Source organism: Tachyglossus aculeatus, chromosome 5 (assembly GCF_015852505.1).
Source record: "Tachyglossus aculeatus isolate mTacAcu1 chromosome 5, mTacAcu1.pri, whole genome shotgun sequence".
Classification (NCBI taxonomy): domain Eukaryota; kingdom Metazoa; phylum Chordata; class Mammalia; order Monotremata; family Tachyglossidae; genus Tachyglossus; species Tachyglossus aculeatus.
Genome location: NC_052070.1, coordinates 9,280,882 through 9,302,968, shown reverse-complemented (window position 1 = coordinate 9,302,968; position 22,087 = coordinate 9,280,882). Strand labels below are relative to the sequence as shown.

Below are 22,087 nucleotides of genomic sequence, written 5' to 3'. Positions count from 1 at the left end.
AGCACCTGTATATATGTTTGTATGGAATTATTACTCTATTTATTTTACTTGTACATATTTACTATTGTATTTATTTTGTTAATGATGTGCATTTAGCGTTAATTCTATTTATTCTGACGATTTGACACCCGTCACATATTTTGTTTTGTTGTCTGTCTCCCCCTTGGGTAGCGACCGTCTCTACATCAATCAATCGTATTTATTGAGCGCTTACCGTGTGCAGAGCACTGTACTAAGCGCTTGAGCTCGATGTACTAAGCGCTTGATGTCGCCAACTTGTACTTCCAGTGCTCTGCACACAGTAAGCGCTCAATAAATACGATTGAATGAATGAATGAGTCGCTCTGGTATATGTATCCGCAGAGTTTTCTTGGTAAAAATACGGAAGTGGTTTACCCTTCTCATAAGAAAACGCTTAACAACATAATTATTATTATCCTTATTAGGGACAAATGGGAAGGACAAGAGGAAGGCAGGGGTGATGGTGATGATTGGGGGTAGGGGATGAGGGGTAGGGACTGGAAGGGAAGGGAAGGTCGGGGGGTAATAACAACAGTAATAATAATAATTATTATTGTTATTATATTGTATAATATATAATACACTATTATATTATATTATGCTAGAATATATTATATAATATATAATATTATATAATATGTAATATGTAATATATAATATTACATAATATACAATATATAGTATTATATGATATATAATAATATATAATATTATATAATATATAATATTATAGTTATTATTATTATTATGGTATTTGTTAAGGACCTACTATGTGCAAGACACTGTACTAAGTTCTGGGATGAATACAAGCAAATAGTATCAGACACAGTCCCTGTCCCACGTGGGGCTCACAGAAATGCCATTATTATTATTACAGAGTAATTAAGAGAGACAATCCCTTGAGAAGCGCCCTTGCCTAATGGTTAGAGCTCGGGCCTGGGAGTTGGAAAGTCATGGGTTCTAATCCGGCCTCCACCCCTTTTCTGTTGGGGACCTTGGACATATTTCTTCTATTTATTTTATTTTGTTAATATGTTTGGTTTTGTCGTCTGTCTCCCCCTTCTAGACTGTGAGCCCGCTGTTGGGTAGGGACCGTCTCTAGATGTTGCCGACTTGTACTTCCCAAGCGCTTAGTACAGTGCTCTGCACGCAGTAAGCGCTCAATAAATACTATTGAATGAATGAATGAATCTGTCAAACGGGGATTGAGCCTGGGAGCCCCACGGGAGGCAGGGACTGTGTCCAACCTGATTTGATTTTTCTCCACCCCAGTGCTTAGTCCAGTGCCTGGCAAATAGTAAGCGCTTAACAAACACCATCATCATTATGATGATGATGATGATGATGATGATGATGAGCACAGTAAGCGCTCAATAAATACGATTGAATGAATGAATTAATTAATTATGATGATGATGATGATGATGGTATTTCTTAGAAGCAGCATGGCTCAGTGGAAAGAGCATGGGCTTTGGAGTCAGAGGCCATGGGTTCAAATCCCAGCTCCGCTACTTGTTAGCTGTGTGACTTTGGGCCAGTCACTTAACTTCTCTGGGCCTCAGTGACCTCATCTGAAAAATGGGGATTAAGACTGTGAGCCCCCATGGGACAACCTGATCACCTTGTAACCTCCCCAATGCATAGAATAGTGCTTTGCACATAGTAAGTACTTAATAAATGCCATCATTATTATTATTAAGCACTTACTGTGTGCCAAGCACTGTTTTACCCCAAGCACTGGGGTAGATGCAAGGTAATCGGGTTGTCCCATGTGGGGCTCACAGTCTTAATCCCCATTTCACAGATGAGGGAACTGAGGCCCAGAGAAGTGAAGCAACTTGCCCCAGGTCAAACAGCAGACAAGTGGCGGTGCCGGGATTCGAACCCATGTGCTCTGACTCCCGAGCCCGGGCTCTTTCCACTAAGCCATGCTGCTCTTGTATTATACAGATGTATGTATGTATGCTGAGAAGCAGCGTGGCTCAGTGGAAAGAGCCCGGGCTTTGGAGTCAGAGGTCATGGGTTCAAATCCCGGCTCCGCCGATTGTCAGCTGTGTGACTTTGGGCAAGTCACTTCGCTCCTCTGTGCCTCAGTTCCCCCATCTGTAAAATGGGGATGAAGACTGTGAGCCCCCCGTGGGACAACCTGATCACTTTGTAACCTCCCCAGCGCTTAGAACAGTGCTTTGCACATAGTAAGCGCTTAATAAATGCCATTAAAAAAATACATATATATTCATTCATTCGTATTTATTGAGTGCTTACTGTGTGCAGAGCGCTCAGACAGACAGCATCTGTCTATAATGTTCATTCATTCTTGCAATCGTATTTACTGAGCGCTTACAGTGTGCAGAGCACAGGACTAAGTGCTTGGGAAGTACAAATCGATGTATGTATATATATATTATTATGTATATATTATTCTATTTATTTTGGTGCTATTGACGCCTGTCTACTTGTTTTGTTTTGTTGTCTGTCTCCCCCTTCTAGACTGTGAGCCTGTTATTGGGTAGGCACTGTCTCTATATGTTGCCGATCTGTCCTCTCCCAAGCGCTTAGTCCAGTGCTCTGCACACAGTAAGTGCTCAATAAATACGATTGGTGATAAATAAATAAATATTTATTTATTTATTTTACTTGTACCTATCTATTCTATTTATTTTATTTTGTTAGTACGTTTGGTTTCGTTCTCTGTCTCCCCCTTTTAGACTGTGAGCCCACTGTTGGGTAGGGACTGCCTCTAGACGTTGCCAATTTGTACTTCCCAAGCGCTTAGTCCAGTGCTCTGCACATAGTAAGCGCTCAATAAATACGATTGATGATGATGATGATGATGATGATGATGATGATGACAGACACACGCTTTCTGTCTCTGGTTCTGCGTCTCTCCATCTCTCGTTTTCTCTGTCTCTTTCTCTCCTCCACTGGCGATGTGGGGTGGGGGGCCTTGGGTCTCTTTGGGGGGCTGCCGCCCCCTCCCCTCCCCGCCCCCCACCGACCACCCTTCTTCTCTGCCTGTCCGCCTGCTGGACAGGACCTAGAGGACGCCCCCTCCCCTGGCTGGGCCTGGGGATGGCGGGATTAGAACCCACGACCCGTGACTCCCAAGCCCGGGCTCTTTGCACTAGGCCACGCTGCTTCCCCTAGCTGTCCCCCCCAAACCCCGCTCCCAGAGCTGACCCACCACACCAAACCAGTCACCCCCGAACCAGTCCTGTCCCCCAAAATCCCGCCCCCAGCCCTGTCCCCCCAATTCCTGCCCCCAGGGCTGACCCCCCGAACCAAGTCAGTCACCCCAAAACCAGTCCTGTCCCCCCGCACCATATAGTCACCCCAAAACTAGTCCTGTCCCCCAAACCCTGCCCCCAGAGCTGACCCCCCACACCAAATCAATCACCCCAAAACCAGTCCTGTCCCCCCGCACCATATAGTCCCCCCAAAACTAGCCCTGTCCCCCCAAACCCCGCTCCCAGCGCTGACTCCCCGCACCAAATAGTCACCCCAAAGTTAGTCCTGTCCCCCCAAACCCCGCCTCCAGCGCTGACCCTCCCCACCAAACCAGGCTCCCCAAAACTATCTGACCTCGCCGCACCAAACCAGTCCCCCCAAAACCAGTCCTGTCCCCCCGCACCAAAACAGTCCCCCCAAATCCCTCCCCCAGCGCTGAACCCCCGGAACAAATAATCCCCCCCAAACCAGTCCTGTCTCCCCAAACCCCGCTCCCAGTGCTGATCTCCCGCACCAAACGAGTCCCCCCAAAACCAGTCCCGTCCCTCCTCGCCACAACAGTCCCCTCCAAACCAACCCTGTCCCCCCAAACCCCGCCCCCAACGCTGACCTCCCGCACCAAACCAGTCCCCCCCAAAACCAGTCCTGTCCCCCCGTACCAAACCAGTCCCCCCAAAACCAGTCCTGCCCCCCCGCACCAAAATCTTCCCCCCAAAACCAGCCCTGTCCTCCCAAAGCCCGCCCCCACCGCTGACCTCCCGCACTAAACGAGTCCCCCCAAAACCAGTCCTGTCCCCCCTGCATCAAACCAGTCCTGTCCCCCGCCCCCCCGCCCCCCGGGGGTCGGGGGCGGGTTTTGGGGGGGGAGGGAAGGAGGGAGGGGTCCGGGGGTCCCCGCCCCCACGTGTGGGCTCGGCCCTCCGCTGTCGGGGCGCCGCCCTGGAGCCGGTCCTGGGGGGGGGGGGCGCTGGGGCCGCACCCCCGATCCCCGGACCCCCGGACCCCCGGACCCCGGGACACTAGACCCCCCGGTCCCCCGGACACCAAGCCCCCCGGACTCCCGGACAGCAGCCCTCCGGATCCCCCCGGATCCCCCCGGACCCCCTAGAGCCCCCGGCCCCCCCGGACAGCGGACCCCAGGACCCCCAGGACCCCCGGCCCCCCGGACACCGGACTCTCGGACCCCCAGACCCGCGGACCCCCCGGACCCCGGGACAGCAGACCCCCGGCCCCCCGGGGAGAGAAGAAGCCTCGGACCGGAGCGGAGCGGAGCGGAGCGGACAAGGGGCAGCCGCAGAGGGGTCGGAGGGGTCGGAGGGGCCGGGGGGCCGCCCGCCCGCCCGCCCGCCTGCCTGTCTGTCTGTCTGTCTGTCTGTCTGTCCGGCCGCCCCTCCTTCCCTCCCTCCTTCCCTCCCTCCTTCCCTCCCTCCTTCCCTCCAGCTCTCCGGGCCCCGGAGGTGGACACCAACTTTTGGAGTTGGGCCGGACAGGCCCCACCCCTGGGACCCCGTACCACCCACCCTCCTCCTCCTCCTCCTCCCTCCTCCTTTCTCCTTTTCCTGCTCCTCCTCCTGCTCCTCCTTTTTCTTTTTCCTCCTCCTCCTCCTCCTGCCCCTCATTCTTCCACCTGCACCTTCCTCTTCTTCCTTCTCCTCCTTTCCCCTTTTCCTCCTCCTCCTTTCTCTTCTTCTTCCTCCTCCTCCTCTTGCTCCTCTTCCTCGTTTCTCCACCTCTTCCTTCCTCTACTTCCTCTCCTCCTTTTTCCTCTTCCTTCTCTTCCCCCTGCTCCTCTTCCTCCTCCTCCTTTTCCCTCTTCCTCCTCCTCCTCCTGCGCTTCTATCCCCCTGCTCCTCAACTCTCTACCTCCTCCTCCCTCCTTTCTCCTCTTCCTCCTCCTTCCCTCCACCTGCTCCTCTTCCTCCATCCTCCTCCTTTTTCCTCTTCCTCTTTTTTCCTCTTCCTCCTCCTCCTGCCCTTCTATCTCCCTGCTCCTCAATCCTCCACCTCCTCCTCCCTCCTCTTTTCTCCTCTTCCTCCTCCTTCCCCTCCACCTGCTCCTCTTCCTCCATCCTCCTCCTTTTTCCTCTTCCTCCTCCTCCTGCACTTCTATCCCCCTGCCCCTCAATCCTCCACCTCCTCCTCCCTCCTCCTTTCTCCTCTTCCACCTCCTTCCCCTGCACCTGCTCCTCTTCCCCCATCCTCCTCCTTTTTCCCCTTCCTCCTTTTTCCTCTTCCTTCTCCTCCTTCTTCCTCTTCCTCCTCTCTATCCTCCTCCTCCTGCCCCTCCAGGTCTCCTCTCCCTTCCTCCTTTTTCCCTGGATCCAGACACTGGACGCCTCCTCAGACTGAGCCTCCCCCCTCCCCAAACCGGGGTCTCCAATTATCTCTGTCCCCGCCGGCCCGGATTGGACAGACAAGCCCCCAGGACACCAGGGTCCCTTCCCGGAGCAGCCCCTCTCTCTCCTCTCCCCGGCCCTCTCCCCGTCACACCCTAGCCAGGTTCCTCTTCCTCCTCCTCCTCCGCTGCTGTAGCCCCCCAATCATCCAGGGAGACCCCCTCACCCACCAATACCACCATCCAGGGGCAGGATGGAGCCCCCCACCCCCTTGCCCACCAACGCCTCCTCCACCAACGGCGCCGACAACGGCACAGAGGGCAACCAGTTCCTGCAGCCGCCCTGGCAGATCGCCCTGTGGGCCGCAGCCTACTCCGTGGTGGTGGTCACCTCCGTGGTGGGCAACGTGGTGGTCATTTGGATCATCCTGGCCCACAAGCGCATGAGGACGGTCACCAACTTCTTCCTGGTCAACCTGGCCTTCGCCGAGGCGTCCATGGCCGCCTTCAACACGGTGGTCAACTTCACCTACGCCGTCCACAACGAGTGGTACTACGGCCTCCTCTACTGCAAGTTCCACAACTTCTTCCCCATCGCCGCCGTCTTCGCCAGCGTCTACTCCATGACGGCCGTGGCCTTCGACAGGTGAGGTCTCCCCGGACTTGGGGTGAAGCCCCCCACCAATTTCTCCTCATCTCCCACGCCCTGACCTGCGACCCCTTGATCATCCCCTCCCCGCTTCCGCTACTTACCTGCTATAGACGTCACTTCACTTCTCTGGGCCTCCGTTCCCTCATCTAATAGTCATAATATGTTGACAACTTGTACTTCCCAAGCGCTTAGTACGGTGCTCTGCACACAGTAAGCGCTCAATAAATACGATTGATTGATTGATAATAATAATAATGGCATTTATTAAGCGCTGCTTCTCGTCTGTGAGCCCACTGTTGGGTAGGGACTGTCTCTATATGTTGCCAATTTGTACTTCCCAAGCGCTTAGTACAGTGCTCTGCACATAGTAAGCGCTCAATAAATACGATTGATGATGATGATGATCTGTAAAATGGGGATTAATAATAATAATGATAGCATTTATTAAGCGCTTACTATGTGCCAAACACTGTTCTAAGCGCTGGGAGGTTACAAGGTGATCAAGTTGTCCCACGAGGGGCTCAAATTCCAGCTCCACCACGTCTGTTGTGTGACCTTGGGCAAGTCATTTAACTTCTCTGAGCCTCGGTTACCTCATCTGTAAAATGGGGATTAAGACTGTGAGCCTCACGTGGGGCAGCTTAATCACCTTGTAGCCCCCCCAGTGCTTAGAACAGTGCTTTGCACATAGTAAGCGCTTAAGTGCCATCATTATTATTATTATTATCTGTAAAATGGGAATTAATAATAATAATAATGATGGCATTTGTTAAGTGCTTACTATGTTCCAAGCACTGTTCTAAGCACTGGGGAGGTTAAAGAAGCAGCGTGCCTCAGTGGAAAGAGCACGGCCTTCAGAGTCAGAGGTCATGGGTTCAAATCCCGGCTCCACCAACTGTCAGCTGTGTGACTTTGGAGTCAGAGGTCATAGGTTCATATCCCAGCTCTGCCAGTTGTCAGCTGTGAGACTTTGGGCAAGTCACTTCACTTCTCTGGGCCTCAGTTACCTCATCTGGAAAATGGGGATTAAGGCTGTGAGCCCCCCGTGGGACAACCTGATCACTTTGTAACCACCCCAGTGCTTAGAACAGTGCTTTGCATATAGTAAGTGCTTAATAAATGCTATTATTATTATTACAAGGTGATCAAGCTGTCCCATGGGGAGCTCACAGTTTTAATCAGTTCCCTCATCTAGTAATAATAATAATCATAATAATGGCATTTATTAAGCACTGCTTCTCAACTGTGAGCCCACTATTGGGTAGGGACTGTCTCTATATGTTGCCAACTTGTACTTCCCAGGCGCTTAGTACAGTGCTTTGCACACAGTAAGCGCTCAATAAATATGATTGATTGATTGATTGATCTGTAAAATGGGGATTAATAATAATAATAACATTTATTAGGCACTTACTATTTGCCAAGCACTGTTCTAAGCACTGGGGAGGTTACAAGGCGATCAAGTTGTCCCACAGGGGGCTCACAGCTTTAATCCCCATTTTACAGATGAGGTAACTGAGGCACAGAGAAGTGAAGTGACTTGCCCAGAATCACACAGCTGACGGTGGAGCCGGGATTTGAACCCATGACCTCTGACTCCAAAGCCCGGGTTCTTTCCACTGAGCCACGCTGCTTCTCTTGAGACTGTGGAGCCCCACAGGGGGACAACCTGCTTACCTTGAATCTACCCCAGTGCTTAGAACAGTGGCTGGCACATAGTAAGCACTTAACAAATGCCATCATTATCATTATTATCATTATCCCAGGCCCGCAGCACTTATTTATTTCTATTCGTGTCTGTTTCCCCCACTCTAAACTGTCAGCTCATTGTGGGCAGGGAAAGTGCCTGTTTATTGTTAATAATCATAATAATTCATGCCTTCATTCAATCTTATTTATCGAACGCTTATGGTGTACGGAGTGAGAAGCAGCACGGCTCAGTGGAAAGAGCACAGGCTTGGGAGTCAGAGGTCATGGGTTCGAATCCCGGCTCAGCCACTTGTCAGCTGGGTGACCTTGGGAAAGGCACTTAACTTCTCTGTGCCTTGGTTGCCTCATCTGTAAAATGGGGATTAAGACTGTGAGCCCCCCATGGGACAACCTGACCACCTTGTATCCACCCCCAGCGCTTAGAACAGTACTTCGCACATAGTAAGTGCTTAACAAATGCCATTATTATTATTATTATTATTATTATTATTATTATTGCAAAGCACTGTATTAAGCCCTGGGAACATACAATTCAATAATTATGGTATTTGCTAAGCGCTTACTATGTGCCAGGCACTGTATTAAGCACTGGAAACAGCATGGCGTAATGTTCTAAGCGCTGATAATTAAAAATCCGCACGCACCTAACATGTACTTTAGTTTACTCTGGGGAGATTGAGTCCCAAAAGAGGGGAAGTCAGGTTTCACGTCTTTGTAAGCAGACATCCTGCCGGGCAACATTTCCATGGAATAATAATAATAATAATAATAATAATAATAATAATAATAATAATAATAATAATAATAATTCATTCATTCAATCGTATTTATTGAGCGCTTACTGTGTGCAGAGCACTGTACTAAGCGCTTGGGAAGAACAAGTTGGCAACATATGGAGACGGTCCCGACCCAACAGTGGGCTCACAGTCTTGAAGGAATAATAATAATATGATGGTATTTGTTAAGCACTTATTATGTGCCAAGCATTCTTCTAAGCAACGGAGTAGATAATAATAATAATAATGATGATGATGATGGCATTTATTAAGTGCTTACTATGTACAAAGCACTGTTCTAAGCGCTAGGGAGGTTATAAGGTGATCAGGTTGTCCCACGTTGGGCTCACAATCTCAATCCCCATTTTACAGATCAGGTATATGTTGCCAATTTGTACTTCCCAAGCGCTTAGTATAGTGCTCTGCCCACAGTAAGTGCTAAATAAATACGACTGAATGAATGAATGAAAAGGTAACTGAGGCCCAGAGAAGTGAAGTGACTTGCCCAAAGTCACCCAGCTGACAGTTGGCAGAGCCAGGATTTGAACCCATGCCCTCTGACTCCAAAGCCCGGGCTCGTTCCACTGAGCCACGCTGTACAAACTTAATCATCTGGGACATCGTCCCTGTCCCACATGGGGATCACAGTCTTAATCCCCATTTTCCAGGTGAGGGAACCGAGGCCCAGAGAAGTGAAGTGGCTTGTCCAAGGTCACACAGCAGTCACGTGGCAGGGAAGGGATTAGAACCCAGGTCCTTCTTACTCCCAGGCTCAGACGCTTTCCACTAAGCCACGTTGCTTCCCATGGATATTGTGACGAGTCGGAATTTGGCCACCGATCAATTGATCTTTAGTACTGATAACTCAGTTATCTGTTATCTGATACTCTCGTGGTTTAGTTAATAGACCCCATTCATTCATTCATTCAATCGTATTTATTGAGCGCTTACTGTGTGCAAAGCACTGGATACATTGAGCGCTGACTGTGTGCAAAGCACTGGATTTATTGAGCGCTTACTGTGTGCAAAGCACTGGATTTATTGAGCGCTTACTGTGTGCAAAGCACTGGACTAAGCGCTTGGGAAGTCCATGTCGGCAACATCTAGAGACGGTCCCTACCCAACAGTGGGCTCACAGTCTAGAAGGGGGAAGGAGTCATGGGTTCTAATTCTTGTGGGACCTTGGACAAGTCACTTCACTTCTCTGGGCCTCAGTGACCTCATCTGTAAAATGGGAATGGAGACTGTGAACCCCATGTGGGGCAGGGACTGTGTCCAACCTGATTATCTTGTATCTATCACAGCGGTTAGTACAGTGCCTGGCACATAAACGGCACTTAATAAATGCCACTTAAACAAACTGGGCAAGAGAGAAGAGTCTCAGGAGTCACTGAAGCAGCATGGCTTAGTGGATAGAGCCTGGGCCCGAGAATTAGAAGGTCATGGGTTCTAATTCCTGCTCTGCTATTTGTTTGCTGGGTGACATTGGGCAAGTCACTTCACTTCTCTGGTCCTCAGTTCCCTCATCTGTAACATGGGGATAATAATAATAATAATAATGGCATTTATTAAGCGCTTACTACGTGCAAAGCACTGTTCTAAGCGCTGGGGTAGATACAAGGTAATCAGGTTGTCCCACATGGGGCTCACAGACTTAATCCCCATTTTCCAGATGAGGAAACTGAGGCCCAGAGAAGTGAAGTGACTTGCCCAAAGTCACACAGCTGACAAGTGGCAGAGCCGGGATTAGAACCCATGACCTCTGTCTCCAAAGCCTGGGCTCTTTCCACTGAGCCACGCTGCTTCTCTAAAGTGTGAGCCCCATGTGGGATAATAATAATAATCTTGGTATTTTTTAACCACTTACTAAGTGCAAAGCGCTGTTCTAAGCGCTGGGGAGGATAAGAGGTGATCAGGTTGTCCCATGTGGGGCTCACAGTCTTAATCCCCATTTTACAGATGAGGTAACTGAGGCACAGAGAAGAGAAGTGACTTGCCCAAAGTCACACAGCTGACAAGCGGCAGAGCCGGGATTTGAATCCGGAGTCCGACTCCATTTGCTTGTATACACCCCAGCGCTTAATATAGTTCTCTGTCTCCCCCTTCTAGACTGTGAGCCCACTGTTGGGTAGAGACTGTCTCTAGATGTTGCCAACTTGGACTTCCCAAGCCCTTAGTACAGTGCTCTGCACACAGTAAGCGCTCAATAAATGCGATTAAATGAATGAATGAATGAATAGCTGGCACATAGTAAGCGCTGAACAAATCCATAATCCAGTGCTTAGTACAGTGCCTGGCACATAGTAGACTGAGCCCCTTCCCTCCTCTCCCCCTCGTCCCCCTCTCCATCCCCCCATCTTACCTCCTTCCCTTCCCCACAGCACCTGTATATATGTATATATGTTTGTACGTATTTATTACTCTATTTATTTTACTTGTACATATCTATTCTATTTATTTTATTTTGTTAGTATGTTTGGTTTTGTTCTCCGTCTCCCCCTTCTAGACCGTGAGCCCACTGTTGGGTAGGGACTGTCTCTAGATGTTGCCAACTTGGACTTCCCAAGCGCTTAGTACAGTCCTTTGCACACAGTAAGCGCTCAATGAATACGATTGATTGATTGATTGATTGATTAAACACTTAACAAATACCATAGGCCAGAGTTCAGTAGAGTACCTGGCACATAGTAAGCGCTTAACAAATCCACAATCCAGCTCTTAGTACAGGGTCTGGCATGTAGTAAGCACTTAACAAATACCATCACTATTAGTAGCAGTAGGTAGTAGCGGTAGCGCTTAGTACAGTGCTCTGCACACAGTATTATTATTATTATCAACTGCCGCCGAGTCATTTCCGACTCATAGCGACGCTATGGATGGATTTTCTCCGGAAAATTCTGTCTTCTGCCCTAGAGGCCTTCCCAAACTGATCCCTTCTTCCTCTCCTCCTCCCCATCCTCCTCGCCCTACCTCCTTCCCCTCCCCACAGCACCTATTCATTCATTCATCATCATCAATCGTATTTATTGAGCGCTTACTATGTGCAGAGCACTGTACTAAGCGCTTGGGAAGTACAAATTGGCAACATATAGAGACAGTCCCTACCCAACAGTGGGCTCACAATCTAGAAGATGCTTGTACAGATTTATTACTCTATTTATTTGACTTGTACATATTTACTATTCTATTTATTTTGTTAATGATGTGCATTTAGCTTTAATTCTATTTATTCTGACGACTTGACGCCTGTCCACAAGTTTTGTTTTGTTGTCTGTCTCCCTCTTCTAGACTATGAGCCCGTCGTGGGGTAGGGACCGTCCCTAGATGTTGCCAACTTGTAAAATAAAAATAAATAAATGATGGCATTTGGTAAGTGCTTACTATGTGCAAAGCACTGTTCTAAGCGCTGGGGAGGTTACAAGGTGATCAGGTTGTCCCATGGGGCGGGGGGCGCTTACAGTCTTAATCCCCATTTTACAGATGAGGGAACTGACTCCAAAAGCCCGTGCTCTTTCCACTGAGCCATGCTGCTTCTCTTGTACATCCCAAGTGCTTAGAGAAGCAGCGTGGCTCAGTGGAAAGAGCCCGGGCTTTGGAGTCCGAGGTCATGGGTTCAAATCCCGGCTCCGCCAACTGTCAGCTGTGTGATTTTGGGCAAGCCACTTCACTTCCCTGTGCCTCCGTTCCCTCATCTGTAAAATGGGGATTAAAACTGTGAGCCCCTCGTGGGACAACCTGATCACCTTGTTACCTCCCCAGCGCTTAGAACCGTGCTTTGCACATAGTAAGTGCTTAATAAATGCCATTATTATTAGTAGTAGTAGTAGTACAGTGCTCTGCACACAGTAAGCGCTCAATAAATATGATTGAATAAATGAATGAATGAATGAAATCCATAACCCTGCTAACGGTTCTTCCGTTATCCTTGGTACAATGGCACCCAGTGAGCGCTCAATAAGTAGGATTGAATTGAATGAATGACTGGGGTCATATGGCCAAAATATTTTTCCTCTCCCCGGCCTCCGTCACGATTGCCACGACCAGGAGGGTGGCAGGGGCTTGCCCAGTGTTTAGAACAGTGCCCGGCACATCGTAAGCACTTAACAAATCCCATCATCATTACCCCTCTCTTCCGATGAAGGCGAGATGCGGTCGGAGACTTGACTTCCTCCCGGCTCGTCCGGAGGAAGAGGAAGAAACCGACAGCTCGGATCCAACCGACCATAACAATAATAATACTTGGACTTCCCAAGCACTTAGTACAGTGCTCTGCACACAGTAAGCGCTCAATAAATATGATTGAATGAATGAATGTCCGCATGTTTTGTTCTGTTGTCTGTCTCTCCCTTCTAGACTGGGAGCCCGTTGTTGGGTAGGGACCGTCTCTATATGTTGCCAACTTGGACTTCCCAAGCGCTTAGTCCAGTGCTCTGCACACAGCAAGCGCTCAATAAATACGATTGAATGAATGAATGAATAAGAAGAAGAAGAATAATTGTGATATCCATTAAGCGCTTACTAGGTGCCGGGAACCGGACTAAGACCGGGGTGGATACACGCAAATCGTGTCTCATGTGGGGCTCACACTCTCGCTCCCCAACAAGCGCTTAGTACAGTGCTCCGCACACAGTAAGCGCTCAATAAATACGACTGAGTGAATGAATGAATTCTCCAGATGAGGTCACCGAGGCCCAGAGAAGCGAGGCGACTTGCCCAAGGTCAGGCAGCAGACGAGTGGCGGAGCCGGGATTAGAACCCGGGACCTTCTGAGTCCCAGGCCCGAGTTCTTTCTCCAGATGAGGTCCAGATGAGGTCCCTACTCAATAAATACGACTGAGTGAATGAATGAATTCTCCAGATGAGGTCACCGAGGCCCAGAGAAGCGAGGCGACTTGCCCAAGGTCAGGCAGCAGACGAGTGGCGGAGCCGGGATTAGAACCCGGGACCTTCTGAGTCCCAGGCCCAGGTTCTTTCTAGTCCACATGAGCTGGAATTCCTCAGCCCGGAGTTTGATGGGTTTCTCACACGCTCGACATCTTCCCGCCGCAATCTCCCCGAGCGTATCTCAGAGCGAGGACGGGTCATGGCCGGTGTGAATTATTTCTTAATAACCGGCGGACACTCTCTCCAGCCTTTCTCCTCTGCCCACCCGTCCCATCGGGCATCGCCATGGTAACACGGGGCAGGAGGAGGGGACCCATGGAGAAAATAGTCAAGCCGCTCTTCTTCCCATCCCCTCTCGCCCCCCGAAAAACGGCTGTTCTGGCTGAAGGTGTTTGGTTGTTGCTGTTTTTTTCCATCGGTGGAGAATTAGAATCGGGGTCTGAAAGAAGAGGGTCTTTGCGTCCGGCTTCAGGGATTGACCCCCTTCAGACCTCCCAAGCTATGCGGTCATTTAGACCGGGAGCCCACTGTCGGGTAGGGACCGTCTCTATATGTTGCCAACTTAGACTTCCCAAGCGCTTAGTACAGTGCTCTGCACACAGTAAGCTCTCAATAAATACAATTGATCGATTGATCAGCACATAGAGAAGCAGCCTGACTCGGTGGAAAGAGCCCGGGCTTTGGAATCAGAGTTCACGGGTTCAAATCCCGGCTCCGTCGCTTGCCAGCTGTGTGACTTTGGGCAAGTCACGTCACTTCTCTGTGCTTCATATCTATTCTTGTACATATCTATTCTATCTTGTACATATCTATCCTTCCTCTCCCCCTCGTCCCCCTCTCCGTCCCTCCCATCTTACCTCCTTCCCTTCCCCACAGCACCTGTATATATGTATATATGTTTGTACATATTTATTACTCTATTTATTTATTTACTTTACTTGTACATATCGATTCTATTTATTTTATTTTGTTAGTATGTTTGGTTTTGTTCTCTGTCTCCCCCTTTTAGACTGTGAGCCCACTGCTGGGTAGGGACTGTCTCTGTATGTTGCCAACTTGTACTTCCCAAGCGCTTAGTACAGTGCTCTGCACACAGTAAGCGCTCAATAAATACGATTGATGATGATCTATTCTATTTATTTTATTTTGTTAATATGTTTTGTTTTGTTCTCTGTCTCCCCCTTCTAGACTGTGAGCCCACTGTTGGGTAGGGGCCGTCTCTATATGTTGCCAACTTGTACTTCCCAAGTGCTTAGTACAGTGCTCTGCACACAGTAAGAGCTCAATAAATACGATTGATTGATTCAGTTCCCTCATCTGTAAAATGAGGATTAAGACTGTGAGCCCCCCATGGAACCACCTTATCACCTTGTAACCTCCCTAGCGCTTAGAACAGTGCTTTAAGTGCTTAATAAATGCCATCATTATTATTATTACTATTATCTATTATTATTATTACTATTATTACTATTATCAGCCACCAGCTTTGGCCATGCTGTTCCATAGCAGAGACGAAGGTCCTCTCCCTCCTGCTGTTAAAATCAATCAATCAATGCAATTCATTCATTTATCCGATCATATTTGTTGAGCGCTTACTGCGTGTGGAGCGCTGTACTAAGCGCTTGGGAGAGTACAATATAACAATAAGCAGTTCCCTCATCTGTAAAATGGGGATTAAGACTGTGAGCCCCCCGTGGGACCACCTTATCACCTTGTAACCTCCCCAGCGCTTAGAACAGTGCTTTAAGCACTTAATAAATGCCATCATTATTATTATTACTATTATCAGCCCCCAGCTTGGGCCATGCTGTTCCATAGCAGAGACGAAGGTCCTCTCCCTCCTGCTGTTAAAATCAGTCAATCAATGCAATTCATTCATTTATCCGATCATATTTGTTGAGCGCTTACTGCGTGTGGAGCGCTGTACTAAGCACTTGGGAGAGTACAATATAACAATAAGCAGTTCCCTCATCTGTAAAATGGGGATTAAGACTGTGAGCCCCCCGGGGGACAACCTGATCACCTTGTAACCTCCCCAGCGCTTAGAACAGTGCTTTGCACATAGTAAGCGCTTAATAAATGGCATCATTAAATGCCATAATTAAGCAGAAACATTCCCTTCCCACAAGATGGAAAACCTACAGTGCTCTATCTGCAGAGCACTATTTACCGCTTGGGAGAGTACAATAGGATGAATAGACACATCCGTGCTCTCAAGGAGCTGACAGTCTGCTGTGTGCAGAGCACTGTACTGAGCGCTTGGGAGGGTGCAATAGAGTTAGAAGGCACGAATCCTGCCCTCAAGGAGATTACAGTCTTATGTCAGTAGAGCACTTTACTAAAGACTAAGCACAATATAGTACACTTAGCCCTCCCCTCCAGGAGTTTATAATCTATTGGGTGCAGAGCACAGTGAGGATCAGTGGAAAGAGTGTGGGCTTTCAATCATTCATTCATTCATTCAATCGTATTTATTGAGCGCTTACTGTGTGCAGAGCACTGTACTAAGCGCTTGGGAAGTACAAGTTGGCAACATATGGAGACGGTCCCTACCCACCAACGGGCTCACAGTCTAGAAGGGGGAGACAGACAACAAAACCAAACATGTAGACAGGTGTCAGAATCACCAGAACAAATAGAATTAAAGCTTGGCTTGGGAGTCAGTGGTCATGGGTTCTAATTCCGACTCCGCCACTTATCAGCTGTGTGACTTGGGGCATGTCACTTCACTTCTGTGTGCCCCAGTTCCCTCGTCTGGAAAATGGGGATTAAGACTGCGAGCCCCACGTGGGACAACCTGATGACCTTGTATCTCCCCCAGGGCTTAGAACCGTGCTTGACACATAGTAAGCGCTCAACAGATACCAAAATTATTATTATTATTATTATTACTAAGAACTCGTCTTATGCCGTCGAGTCGTTTCCGACCCATGGCGGCATCACGGATGCACCTCTCCCAGAATGCCCCGTCTCCATCTACCATTGTTTTGGTGGTGGATCCACAGAATTTTCTGGGTAAAAATCCGAAATTGCCGCCTTCCACGTGGTAAACTCGAGTCTCCACCCTCGATTCTCTCCCGGGCCGCTGCTGCCGAGCACGGGGGAGTTTTGACTTGTAGCCATTGGCCTGCCGCTCGCTAGCCACTGGCCAAGCTAGGGACGGAATAGATAGGCCTCTGCTCGACTCTCCCTCCTGTAGCCGAGACCGGTGGAGAAGCAGCGTGGCTCAGCGGAAAGAGCACGGACTTTGGAGTCAGAAGTCATGGGTTCAAATCCCGGCTCCACCACTTGTCAGCTGTGTCGCTTCACTTCTCTGGGCCTCGGTTACCTCCTCTGTAAATAATAATAATGATGGCATTTGTTAAGCGCTTACTATGTGCAAAGCGCTGTTCTAAGCGCTGGGGGGATACAAGGTGATCAGGTTGTCCCACGTGGGGCTCACAATCTTAATCCCCATTTTCCAGATGAGGTCACTGAGGCTCAGAGAAGTGAGTTGCCCGAGGTCACACAGCAGACAGGTGGCAGAGGTGGGATTCGAACCCATGACCTCTGACTCCCAAGCCCAGGCTCTCGCCACTGAGCCATGCTGCTTCTCTGTAAAGTGGGGGTGAAGACTGTGAGCCCCATGTGGGACAACCTGATCACCTTGTAACCTCCCCAGCGCTTAGAACAGTGCTTTGCACGTAGTAAATGCTTAATAAATGCCATCATTAGAGGACTGGAAACTTTCCAGGTGACACCCTGAGAGGGGGTACCAAGAACTAGGGAGAATTCATTCATTCAATCGTATTTATTGAACGCTTACTGCATGCAGAGCACTGTACTAAGCGCTTGGGAAGTACAAGTTGGCAACATATAGAGACGGTCCCTACCCAAGAGTGGGCTCACAGTCTAGAAGGGGGATAAATGTGGGCTGGATGAGATGTGTGCTCTGCACACAGTCAGCGCTCAATAGATAAGATTGAATGACTGGATAAATTCATTCATTCATTCAATCGTATTTATTGAGCGCTTACTGTGTGCCGAGCACTGTACTAGTCGCTTGGGAAGTACAAGTTGGCAACATCTAGAGACGGTCCCTACCCAACAGTGGGCTCACAGTCTAGAAGGGGGATAAATGTGGGCTGGATGAGATGTGTGCTCTGCACACAGTCAGCGCTCAATAGATAAGATTGAATGACTGGATAAATTCATTCATTCATTCAATCACATTTATTGAGCACTGATTGTGTGCCGAGCACTGTACTAGTCTCTTGGGAAGTACAAGTTGGCAACATGTTGGCAACAAGACACGATTGTTATCCATGCAAGAGCACTGTACTGAGCATTTGGGAGATTACGATAGAGTTGGTAGACAGAATCCCTGCTCTCAGGGAACTGACAGTCTACATCAGAGAGCTGCTGAGAGCTCACCTCCTCCAGGAGGCCTTCCCAGACTGAGCCCCTTCCTTCCTCTCCCCCTCGTCCCCCTCTCCGTCCCCCCATCTTACCTGCTTCCCTTCCCCACAACACATACATATATATATATATATATATATATATATGTTTGTACATATTTATTATTCTATTTATTTATTTATTTATTTATTTATTTTGCTTGTACATATCTATCCTATTTATTTTATTTTGTTAGTATGTTTGGTTTTGTTCTCTGTCTCCCCCTTTTAGACTGTGAGCCCGCTGTTGGGTAGGGACTGTCTTTGTATGTTGCCAATTTGTACTTCCCAAGAGCTTAGTACAGTGCTCTGCACATAGTAAGCGCTCAATAAATACGATTGGTGATGATGATCAGAAGCAGCGTGGCTTAGTGAAAAGAGCCCAGGATTGGGAGTCAGAGGACATAGGTTCTAAGCCCGGCTCCGCCACTTGTCTGCTGTGTGACCTGGGGCAAGCCACTTAACTTCTCTGTGCCTCAGTTCCCTCGTCTGTAAAATGGGGATGAAGACTGTGAGCCCCATGTGGGACAGCCTGATTACCTTGTATCTCCCCCAGCGCTTAGAACACTGCTTGGCACATAGTAAGCACTTAAGAAATATCATCAGCATCATCATCTTTACTGTTGTATTGTACTTTCCAAGCGCTTAGTCCAGTGCTCTGCACACAGTAAGCACTCAATAAATACAATTGAATGAATGAATGATTACCGTGAGCACTTGGGAGAGTGAAATAGAGTTGGTAGTCAAAATCCCTGCCCTCAATGAGTTTACAATTGATTATACAACAGAGTTGGTAGGCATGTTCCCTGCCCACATCAAACTTACAGTCTAGAGGGGGAGATGGAGATCAATAAATCAATGAATCGTATTTCTTGAGCACTTACCATGGGCAGCGCTTGGGAGAGGACAATACAACAGAGTTGGTCGACTCGTTCCCTGCCCACAAGGAGTTTACAATTGATTATACAACAGAGTTGGTAGGCATGTTCGCTGCCCGCAACAAACTTACAGTCTGGAGGGAGAGACGGAGATCAGTCAATTGATGAATCGTATTTCTTGAGCACTTACCTTGTGCAGCGCTTGGGAGAGGACAATACAACAGAGTTGGTCGACTCGTTCCCTGCCCACAAGCAGCCGACAGTCTAGAGGAGCAGTCTTGTCATCTTGAAGAGGCAGGAGTTCTCTCCAGCTTGTTTTTTTTTTATTTTTCTAGCTCTTTTTTCGTAAATGAGAGATATTAGGATCACAGCTGCTGCCTGGCAAACTGAAGTTCCATTCAGGTTTTTATTCCTTGCCGCTGGGGCAGCACAAATCTCTTATCTTCCTCTCAGCAGGGGCTGGACTTAGTTTCCTCCAAGGAGCTTGGGGCCTGGTGACGGTTTATTTAGAAAAAGAAAAAAAAATAACCCTTGAATTTTTTATTTTATTTTAGTTAAGGCTGCGTCTCTCTCTCCTCCGCAGTGAGAAAGCAGGTTGTTTTTTATTTGTGGGAGGCGGGGTTCACGATTGGAGAAGGAAAGCTTGTCATGGGCAGGTGGCTCAGAGAAGCAGCGTGGCTCAGTGGAAAGAGCCCGGGCTTTGGAGTCAGAGGTCACGGGTTCAAATCCCGGCTCTGCCAACTGTCAGCTGGGTGACTTTGGGCAAGTCACTTCACTTCTCTGGGCCTCAGTTCCCTCATCTGGAAAAGGGGGATTAAGACTGTGAGCCCCACGTGGGACAACCTGATCACCTTGTATCCCCCCAGTGCTTAGAACAGTGCTTTGCACATAGCAAACACTTAACAAATACCATCATCATCATCAGGGGAGTCTTTTTATTGTCATATTGTACTCTCCCAAGTGCTTAGCACACTGCTTTGCATTCATTCATCCATTCATTCATTTAACCAATTGTATTTATTGAGTGTGCGAAACACTGTACTTAGCACTTGGGAGAGTACAATACAACAATGAGCAGACACATTCCTTGCCCACAACGAGCTCACACTGTTGTCTGTCAATCAATCCTATTTACTGAGAGCTTACTGGGTGCCAAGCACTGTAATAATAATGATGGCATTTGTTAATAATAATAATAATAATAATTGGCATTTGTTAAGCGCTTACTATGTGCAAAGCACTGTTCTAAGCGCTGGGGAGGATACAGGGTGATCAGGTTGTCCCACGTGGGGCTCACAGCCTTAATCCCCATTTTACAGATGAGGGAACTGAGGCCCAGAGAAGTGGAGTGACTTGTCCAAAGTCACACAGCTGATAAGTGGCGGAGCCGGGATTGGAACCTACGACCTCTGACACCCAAGCCCGGGTTCTTGCCACTCGGCCACACTGCTTCTCTACTGCTTCACTGTACTAAGCATTTGGGAGAGTGCATTATAAGCGCTTAGTACAGTGCTCCGCACACAGTAAGCGCTCAATAAATATGATTGAATGAGTGAATAATAATAAACAGTCCGCCCACAACGAGCTCACAGTCTAGTCCAGTGCCTGGCAGAGTAAGCACCTAACATGGATCGAAAATGGAAACTGGAGAAGCCATGCAACCTAGAGCCCGGGCCTGGGATTCAGAAGGACTTGGGTTCTAATCCCGGCTCCCCCACTCCGCGTGACCGTGGACATGTCGCCTCACTTCTCCGTGCCTCCGTTCCACATTTGTAAAACGGGGATTCAACCCCTGTCCTCCCTCCCCGCTAAACTGTGAGCCCCGAGTGGGACGGGGACCACGTCTGCTCTGATTATCCTGCGTCTGATCCAGAGCCTTCTGCAGTGCTAGGCGGAGAGAGCACGTAACACATACCGTAAATGAAAAACAAAAGAAAAAAGAGAGTTCGACAAATCCCGCCAGCATCATTATTCATCATTATGGTTCTCTAAACCTGCTCTCACAATGTTGCGAGTTGAACCAACGTCGTGAAAGGGCCGAGGAGACCAAAATACCCTCTCCAGGCTCGAGGTCCGAGGCCGCGGACTCGCAGAGAGCTTAATGGCGTGTTTTCCCTCACTTATCCGGGATGAAGCCACTCACGGCTCCATAGCACAGAGCAACAACTACAGAAACCATTAGCGATTTTGCATTTCCAGCCCAGGCGGGGAGGCCGGTTCTCCTTGCTGCCGGGAGTTGGGGGGAATGGAGTTCATTAAGGTCAAGGCCTACAAGCTGGAGATGAGGGGAAGTGAGAAATTCAGATCATTGACATGTTTAGTGCGAAATGGAAAAGCGGCGGTGTTTGGCAGAGGACACTAAATCAGACGGGGTTGGGAGGGAAGAGACGACAATTCTCCGTGAACCCGCTGAGCTCTCAGCGTTGTTTTGTTATTAGCTTGGACGTGGTAATACATGGCTTTTCCTGTCAGGGAGAGAAGACTGAATTAGCCTCAGAAACAGACGCTGACTGGAGGAGGCTCTGCCAATGATAATCATAATAATAATAATGGTATTTCTTAAGCCCTTACTACGGATCAGGCGCTGCACGAAAAGCTGGGGTGGCTACGAACAAATCGGGTTGGACCTGGTTCCTGTCCCATGTGGGACTCCCTCCATTTTACAGATGAGGGAACTGAGGCACAGAGAAGGAAAGTGACTTGCCCAGGGCCACACAGCGGACAAATAGCGGAGCCGGGATTAGAACCCATGAGAAGCAGCGTGGCTCAGTGGAAAGAGCACGGGCTTGGGAGTCAGAGGTCATGGGTTCTAATCCTGGCTCCGCCATACGTCTGATGTGTGACCTTGGGCAAGTCGCTTCACTTCTCTGTGCCTCAGTTACCTCATCTGTAAAATGGGGACTGTGATCCCCCCGGGGGACAACCTGATCACCTTGTAACCTTCCCAGCGCTTAGAACAGTGCTTTGCACATAGTAAGCGCTTAATAAATGCCATTATTATTATTATTATCTTCGTGGCTCAGTGGAAAGAGCACGGGCTTTGGAGTCAGAGGTAATGGGTTCAAATCCCGGCTCCGCCACTTGTCAGCTGTGTGACTTTGGGCAAGTCACTTAACTTCTCTGGGCCTCAGTTACCTCATCTATGAAATGGGGATTAAGACTGTGAG

General features: G+C 48.7%; 1 protein-coding gene across 1 annotated transcript in view; it reads left to right on the top strand.

Moving 5' to 3' along the window:
* The first annotated feature begins 5,838 nt into the window (after window positions 1-5,838).
* Window positions 5,839-22,087, top strand: part of TACR1 (tachykinin receptor 1) — a 54,232-nt gene continuing 37,983 nt past the window's right edge. The window contains exon 1 of the mRNA XM_038747190.1: window positions 5,839-6,230. Within this exon, the coding sequence (XP_038603118.1) occupies window positions 5,839-6,230 (392 nt within the window). The remainder of the gene's footprint in view (window positions 6,231-22,087) is intronic.